The following is an 8,949-nucleotide window of genomic DNA, read 5'->3' on the forward strand; positions in this document are numbered from 1 at the left end:
CTGCCATCTGGTATCTTCTAGTTTATAGGGTTTGAGTCTTACGACATCACCTTCTTCCAGGATTGGCAGATCCTTGGCATGTTGGTTGTAGATTTTTGACTGTTTTCCTTGCAAATCCTTCATCTTTTTCCTCTCTTCTGTGAGTATCTCAGCACCACGCGGTTTGAGGAGGTTTTGAACCCTCGGTTGAATTTGCTAGGACTTGGGGAAGCTTTATGCAACATTTTCACACAATATAAATTGTCCCCTCTCCAACTGTTATAATAATTCTTTTACCTTCATAGGTGAAACGGACTTGACGACAAACAGGGACGGACTTGACGACAAATTCTTTGCAGCCCAGATTCTGTTTTGCTTTTTTTTCTAGTTTAGGGGGTTTTGTTTTTCTCTTTTTTCTCATTCTTTTTTTTCTTTTTATCTTTTTGTTTTTATATATACAAGTTCTCTTTTAAACACTTAACTATATTTACATAGAGACCGGGAGGTCTATACTCAATGTGTATTTTGACACTGGACTCATATTTAGGTTCTACTTGTTATTTATGTAATCCTGATCCCTATGTATCAATATCATTGTTATGTTTATCATTATTTTAATTTTATTTTTTTGTTTTGTTTTTGTTTTTGAAAAAAACGAATAAAAAGATTATAAAAGCCAAAAAAAGAGGTTAGATGTAGTTGGAAGTGTCTTTCTTGTTCTCCTTCCATGTAATCTTTGTTCCAGACTACTGTTCACTCCCTCAAGTCCCACTTTCTCCCATGGTTGAACTGGGAGGTCATGGGGCATCAGAGTTTCTTTCTGATTCTGTTGTTCGTGCGTCCTGCAGGCTTCACAGTTTGAAATGAACTGCTTCACATCAGAGTTCATTCCGGGCCAGAAAATGCATTCTCTAGCACGTATGGGGGTTCCTTCCACTCCCAGGTGAGAGATGTGGAGTGTCTTCTTCATATCTTTGCGTAGAGTGACAGGGATTACAACTCTCTCTCCTGTGAATAATAGGCCGTCTTGCACACTCAACTCGTCTCTGACGTTGAAGTATGGTGGTGCTGCCTCTGGGACTTCTGCCTTGTGATCTGGCCATACATTTTGGATTACTCTCTTAACTGTTTGTAGTGTTTCATCTTCCCTGATATGGGCTTGGATGCGTTTGACCTTGTCCTCTCCCATGCTCAAGGACTCAACTACGTTGACATCAGTGAATCTGGTTGATCCTGTGGTGTCAGGGAGGTATGCTCGGGAGAACATATCTGCTAGATGCATGTCGTTTCCCTTTACCCACTTGATCTTGATGTCATAGTGTAGCATCCTCATCATCATGCCATGGAGACGTCTTGATCCTCTATGCAGAGGCTTTTTGACAATGACTTCCAACGGCTTGTGGTCACTCTGAATGATCACTCTCTGTCCGTAGGTTTTACTGATGGAAGCGCTGGAGGGCAAACACTATTGCTAGTGCCTCCTTCTCAATCTGAACATATCTCTGCTCGGTTGGCGTCAATGCTCGACTCACATAGGACAGTGGTTGTCCTTTCTGCATAAGTGTTGCACCTAGACCTGCCTTGCATCACATTGTATGGCCAGCTGTTCATCTGGTGTGTAGTATGCAAGGATAGGTGCCGTTGTCAACAGATCCTTGATCTTTGACATTGCCATGTCATGTTCTGATGACCATTCCCACTCTGTTTCCTTGTGGGTCAATCGCGTCAAAGGCTCGAATGTGTCCGACAACATTGGCAGGAATCTTGCCAAGTAGTTTACACTGCCTTGTAATCTTTGGATTTCTGTTGGATTGGTTGGGTTGGGCATCTCTAGGATAGCTTGGATCTTCTTCCGATCCGGTTCCAGGCCACGATCTGTAACTATATGTCCTAAATGTGATACACGTAGTTTTCACTGCCGACTTCTTCCGGTTCAGCTTGATCGCTCTGTCTCTGTATCGCTGAAGAAGATCTTGCAGTCTTGCTTCGTGATTCCTTTCTGCATCTTCTCTGGTGTCCCCTACTCCGAATAGGATGATGCATCTGCAACACATTCCATTCCCTTTCATCCTTCTAGTGCTTGTTGCAGCTTCTTCTGGATGATCTCTGCACTTACTTTCTGTCCAAATGGCCACCTCTTCCAACGATATCTCACAAAAGGAGTGTTCATGATTGTTAGGAAATTGCTCTCCTCATCTAGTTCGCAGTGGAGGTATCCTGACTTCAGATCGAATCTGGAGAAAATCTTTGCCTTGGACAGCTCAGGGAGTACATCCTCTATGATAAGTAGTCTGTGGATCTCCCTTTTCAGGACTTTGTTGAGGGGTCTAGGATCTATGCAGAACCTCAACTCTGTTCTGTTCTTTTACTCCGTGACGACCAGTCTGCTACACAACTCAGTTGGTTCTTCGACTTGAGTCAAGATGTCCTGCTCGACCAGCTTCATGAGACCATTCATGACCTTCTCTTTCATGGCTACAGATACCGGCTTTGCAGGACACTGTGATGGGGTCACATCCTCCAACCTAGTTACCAACTTGACCTTGCCAGGCAGTCTCCCAGATCTTTCCTCATCAAAGATATCTTTGTAGCTCTTGAGTAATGAGCCAGCCTCGCTAACAGCATTCAGGCTCTTGAAGTTCTCGTAGTGAACCGTGATGAGTTTCATCAGTTGTGCAGCTTTGTCGCTCTGGAGCGGTGTGAGCCAGCCTTTCTCTACCACTATGAAGTGAACATGGTACTTCCTGTTGTTCCTCTCTTTCCGGAGTATGACTTTCGTCCTACCTTCGGCCAGCAGGTTGGATCCGTTGTATATCTTTAAGATGATTTTCTCTCGTCTAATGTCCTCTTTGTTGGGTACAAGATCCTTGGGAATCACATTAACACTAGCACCAGAGTCAATCTGAAACATGATGGCTTCTGTGCCGACCTGCATCTCAGCGAGTAGGCCTGAAGAGGAATTGTTTCCAGCTGCATTGATCTCAATGCAACTCACAAACTCTGTGTCAGAAATGGACGTTGTGTCAGATGTCTCTACGACCTTGTGCAGACCCCGTTTCTGCATGCTCTCCTTCCTCTACGTGCAGCAGCAGGTGAAGTGGTTTTGTCGTCCGCATCTGTTGCAGTCCTTCCCATACGCTGGACATTCCTCCTTCCTACATTTGTATCCTTGCACAAAACTTACACTTGACTAGTCCCTGATTCTTCCTCTGCGTAGGAAAATCAACCATCTTTTCCCTCGGTTTGAATCGTTCCACCTTGTGTATTGTCAGCTCTTCGCCGATGACCTGCATTCTTGCTGCTGTTACCTCCGAGGATCTACATATGTCCACAATCCCCTGCAGTGTCAGATTCCTCTTCTGAAGGAGTGGCTTCCTAGTTGACTGGTCCTCAATACCAATGATGATGCGATCTCGAATGAGGCTTTCACTCAGGCACTCAGAAGTTGCATAAACATAGCAAGCTACTTCAGCTCTGCAACATACGATTCAATGCTTTCCCCTGATTTCTGGTCTCGTTTATTGAAAATGAATCTTTCATACGTTTCATTCATCTCTCCTATGATGATGGTCGACATCTTGTGGATGATGACTTTCACATCACAGATATCTGCTGCCGTTTCGAATGGCAGGGTACTGAAGATTCGCAGTCCTTCCGGTCCAACAGAATGCAGGAATATTGCTTTTTGATACAGTTTCTCTTTCCTATCCAGTTCTGTTATCACTGCATAATTTTCATATATATGTCTGCTTACAAAATAAGTAAACTAGTACATAATATACAGAGAAAGATGGCTGCACACACACTCGTGTTGGGATCAAAAATAGGAATGATTTATTTCCAAGTCAAAGGTCACTGACTGACTTACTGAGCATGTGCAAGAATGAGTACAGCTCATGCGCATGAATTACATGGATATTGTCACAATATCCCTCCAAACCTGTCCATGTACCTGTCGAACAGTGTCTTAAATTTTGTGATAGTCCCCGTCTTAACTACCTCCTCTGGCAGCTTGTTCCATACACCCACCAAAAAGTTATCCCTTAGATCTTTTCCCTTTCACCTTAAACCTATGTCCTCTGGTTCTCAATTCACCTAATCTGGGCAAGAGACTCTGTGCCCTCTCATGATCCTATACACCTCTGTAAGATCATTCATCATCCTCCTGCACTCCAAGGAATAGAGTCCCAGAGTACACAACCTCTCCCTGTAGCCCACACCCTCTAGTGTTCCGCACTATGACTCTGTGACTATGACTATGTGTGGGGCAGGTTTTATACACAGAGGGTGGTGGGTGGTAGGTGGTGGGTGACTGGAACGTGCTGCCAGGGGTGGTGGTGGAGACAGATACGATAATGGCATTTAAGAGACTTTTGGATAGACACATGAATATGCTGGGAATAGAGGGATATGGGTTATGTGCAGGTAGCTAATTGATGGACTTGGCATCATGTTCAGCAGAGACATTGTGGGCTGAAGGGCCTGTTCCTGTGCTGTACTGTTCTATGTTCAATATTTCAGCAAAAGCATTACCTTCCTGTTTTCCTGCACTTTGATTTTCGAGATTCTCTTTTTCCATTTTACCCTCATCGGGACTTCCTGTGGTGACATATGAATCCGGCGCTGTATTAAAACACAGCAACGTGACAACAACTGAACTTGAATGCATGTAGTCCCACAAATTTCACATATTTTTGCATTGACTTGAATATTATGTATAACTAGACCAAGTGCAGACCCGTTGGGTCTGCTCCCCCAACGCAGCCATTCCCTACCCGTAGCCCCCACGGGAGACGTGGTCCTCCAGCTCAAGCGGCTCAAGAATCAGCAGTGCGGCTGTTTTTAAATGGCGTCTTTGAGGCGAGATGCGGGCGCCAGCAGCCGTTATGGTCGCCGGCCAGCAGGAGTCGACAAAATGAGTGAGTGGGGGTGGCAACCACAAGACAGGCAGAAAGCCAGCAACCAGCAAGCAGGCACACAGTTTTAATATGATATCGATATAGATAGATAGATATTTGCAGGGCATAACTAAATCTATATCATGTACAGTCTGCAGACAATGACTGGACATCAAATGCCACTGAAAGGCCAACAATACTCTGGATGCTTTGAGAAATGTCGTACCTTCACTTGCTCCTGCATTTTGGGTATCCTGCCTCTCTGTCTCCTGTTCACCTTCATCACAACTCCCTGTGGCAGCATCTGACTTGGGCACTGCATTTAAACAAATGAAAGTCTCTCAGATGTGATAATGGCAACACAGCCTGAGACAAGGTATATGAGAAGCTGGATCACACCTCAAAGAACTTTATTATTCTTCCCCACAGTGAAGTCTTCATCTGCCAAAGGATCTGTATCTCACTCCTGCAGAAAATACCTTAAACTATTCTTTTCTTTGAACCTCATTTGACTTTAGACTTGAGAGACTCAGCCCTTTGGCCCATCGAGTCCATGCTGACCAGTGACCAGTACACTAACGCTATCCTACACACTAATGACTATTTACAATTTTACTTTTACCAAACACAAATTAGGAGTGGCACGATGGAGCAGTGGACGAGTTGTTGCCTTACAGCGCCAGTGACCCGGGATCGATTCTGACTATGGACACTGTCTGTATGGAGTTTGTACATTCTCCCCGTGACCAAGTGGGTTTTCTCCGGCTGCTGTGGTTTGCTCCCGCACTCCATAGATGTACAGGTTTGTAGGTTAATTAGCTTTGGTACAAACTGTCCCTGATGTGTGGGATAGTGCTATGTATGGGGATCACTGGTCGGCACGGACTGGGGAAGCCTGGAATACAAGAGATATTGTGGTTCCGGCCGGAGAAAAGGAGGAGTGGACCAGGAAGAAGAACTGGGATCACGTGACTCCCTGGAGGAGCATCGGGATGTAGGAGTTACTTCAGAAGGAAATTAGAATGAGGAAGAGAAGGCATGAGATCACTTTGGCTGAGAAGATTAAGGAGAATGCAAAGAGTTTTTATAAGTATATGAAAGGGAATAGAGAATTGGATTAGTATAGGATGCAGAATTGGCCTGAAGTTCATAAGTTCTTGGAGCAGAATTAGGCCATTCAGCCCATCAGTATTCACTGCCATTCAATGATGAATGAAGCAGAGGGTGGTGGTGGAAAACACAAGCAACCGTAGATGCTGGTTTACATAAACATGGACACAAAGTGCTGGAGTAAGTGGTTCAAGTAGCATCTGTGGAAAACATGGATATGTCATATGAGGAAAGATTGAAAAGACTAGGCTTGTATTCACTGGAGTTTAGAAGGATGAGGGGCTCTCTTATAGAAAAATCTACAATTATAAAAGGACTGGACAAGCTAGATGCAGGAAAAATGTTCCCAATGTTGGGCGAGTCCAGAACCAGGGGCCACAGTCTTAGAATAAAGGGGAGGTCATTTGAAACTGAGGTGAGAAAAAACTTTTTCACCCAGAGAGTTGTGAATTTATGGAATTCCCTGCCACAGTGGGCAGTGGAGACCAAGTCACTGGATGGATTTAATAGAGAGTTAGATAGAGCTCTAGGGGCTAGTGGAGTCAAGGGATATGGGGAGAAGGCAGGCACGGGTTATTGATAGGGGACGATCAGCCATGATCATACTGAATTGCGGTGCTGGGTCAATGGATTGGATGGCCTCCTCCTGCACCTATTTCTATGTTTCTATGTAATCTTTCGGGTTGGAACCTTTTTTGGACTTGAGACCCTGTCTAGTGGTGTGCCTCCCATTGCTGTTTGTTATCTACATCAATGATTTAGAAGAGAATGACAAGGCATTATTAGATATTACCTGAGGTAACTTTGAGGACTGTAGAGTGCATTTCAGACCAAGTGGCATCTGGAGTGTTTGATTTGTGTTCAATATTGATCTGAGCGGCATCGTCCATGGATAAATCAGGCTGCACCTTAATACAGCAGTGAATGCGTGAAAGACCTGGATGGATAGTTTGTAATTCAGGTGGAAAATCCAAGGGTGGAGGGGTTTGCTTCATGACCAACAACAACTGGTGCAACCATAAGGATATTAAGATGCTTTCCTGTTCCTGCTCGTCGGACCTGGAGTATCTGACGATCTCATGCCGTCCATTCTACCTTCCCCTGGAGTTCAGCAGAGTCATCATAACAGCGGTCTACATACCACCGCATGTGGACACCGACACGGCACTATAGGTCCTACATAATGTGTTATGTCAGCATCAGAACAAGCATCCTGACACGGCTATGGTGGTGGCTGGGGATTTTCATTGGGCGAACCTCAAAAACATTATGCCTAACTTCTGCCAACTCATCACTTGTGTTTCCAGTGGGGAAAGAACTTTGGACCACTGTTACACACCGTTCAAGAAAGGATACAAGGCCGTTTCTCTCCCTCCTTTTGGAAAATCTGACCGCGCTGCCAATTTTCTGCTGTCGGAGTATAAACAACGGATAGTACGGGAAGTGGCAGTGACGAAGGACGTAAAGCGGTGGTCTGACCATTTAGAGGCCATGCTACAGGATGCACTGAGTGACGTTGACTGGAATATGTTCCACTCAGGTTCCAGATACGTCAGTGAGTTTGCGGAAGCTGTCACAGACTTCATAGCAACACTAGCCGACAACATCATCCCCATGGTAAGGGTTAGCATCTTTCCTAACCAACAACCCTGGGTGGACAGGTCTATTCGCGTTGCTTTGAATAATCGCACCGCTGCTAACAACTCCGGCCTGGCATCCGGCAACATGGATGACTACAAGGCAGAGTCCTACAAACTGCGGAGGGCGGTGAAGGACGCAAAAAGCAGGTACAGGGACAGGATGGAGTTGCAGCTGGAGCAGCGTGACACCAGATGCCTTTGGCAGGGGCTACGGACTATAACAAATTACCAGAGCAGACCCACTCAACCGGGAGTGGCGGCACCTCGTTAGCTGATGACCTGAACTCTTTCTATGCACGATTTGAGGTGACAACATTATCCCTAGCTCGCCGGCTAACAACAACAACATCATCAACGCGCTGGCTAACACGGCTGGAGTGAGTTCCACCGCTGGGGATGTACACACATTCTCAGTGTCTGAGCACGACATGAGGAGGGCTCTGATGCATGTGAACACGAGGAAAGCTGTTGGCCCAGATGGTATATCTGGGCAAGTACTAAAGTAGCTAATCAGCTAGCTCCAGTGTTCACCACAATATTCAACCTCTCCCTGGCCAAGTCCGTGGTCCCTGCCTGTGATCCACTATTGTCCCATTGTCTAAGAATGCCTCTCCAGCCTGCTTGATGACTACCGACCAGTAGCCCTCACCTCACTGGTCATGAAATGCTTTGAGAGACTGATGAAGAACTACATCTGCGCCTTCCTCCCTCGTACCATGGACCCGCTGCAGTTCGCATACCGTCCAAACAGATCCATGGATGATGCGGTCTCCCAGGTTTCACACACCACTCTCTCTCACCTTGACAGCCAGAAGGGGGGCTATGTGACGATGCTGTTCATTGATTTCAGTTCAGCTTTCAACACCATAGTCCCCACCAGACTTGCTGAGAAGCTGCTGGAACTGGGACTGAACACTCCCCTGTGTGCCTGGGTCCTGGACTTTCTCACCGCCAGGCACCAGGTGGTCAAGATGGGGAGACATACCTCCAACCCCCACACCCTGAACACAGGATCCCCCCAGGGTTGTGGCCTCAGCCCCCTACTGTACTCCCTGTACACACATGACTGTGTGGCCAGGTTCAGCTCCAACTCCATCATCAAGTTTGCTGATGACACTGTGTTGGTGGGCCTGATCTTCGATAACGATGAGAAGGTTTACCTGGAGGAGGTGGCTGATCTGGCACTCTGGTGTCAGGACAACAGTCTCCTCTTGAATGTCACAAAAACTAAGAAGCTGATTATGGACTTTAGAAGGACACAACAACTGAGAACGTACACACCACTGGGGATTAATGGGACTACTGTGGATAGGGCGAGCAGC

At 46.0% G+C, this 8,949-nt stretch overlaps 1 protein-coding gene across 8 annotated transcripts in view; it reads right to left on the reverse strand.

Annotated features, from left to right (window-relative positions):
• Window positions 1-6,943, reverse strand: part of LOC129705962 (ribosome-binding protein 1-like) — a 72,286-nt gene extending 65,343 nt beyond the window's left edge. For 7 of the 8 annotated variants that reach the window (XM_055649924.1, XM_055649923.1, XM_055649921.1 and 4 more), the window contains exons 1-2: window positions 6,781-6,943; window positions 5,104-5,193 (exon numbers count right to left, since the gene is read on the reverse strand). In XM_055649924.1, the coding sequence (XP_055505899.1) occupies window positions 5,104-5,193; window positions 6,781-6,877 (187 nt within the window). In that variant the 5' untranslated portion in view covers window positions 6,878-6,943. Of the gene's footprint in view, window positions 1-4,512; window positions 4,621-5,103; window positions 5,194-6,780 lie in introns of those variants that run through there. The other variant, XM_055649918.1, reaches the window with a different exon arrangement.
• Between the last annotated feature and the right edge of the window lie 2,006 nt (window positions 6,944-8,949).

The sequence above is a fragment of the Leucoraja erinacea genome, chromosome 18 (assembly GCF_028641065.1).
Source record: "Leucoraja erinacea ecotype New England chromosome 18, Leri_hhj_1, whole genome shotgun sequence".
NCBI lineage: Eukaryota > Metazoa > Chordata > Chondrichthyes > Rajiformes > Rajidae > Leucoraja > Leucoraja erinaceus.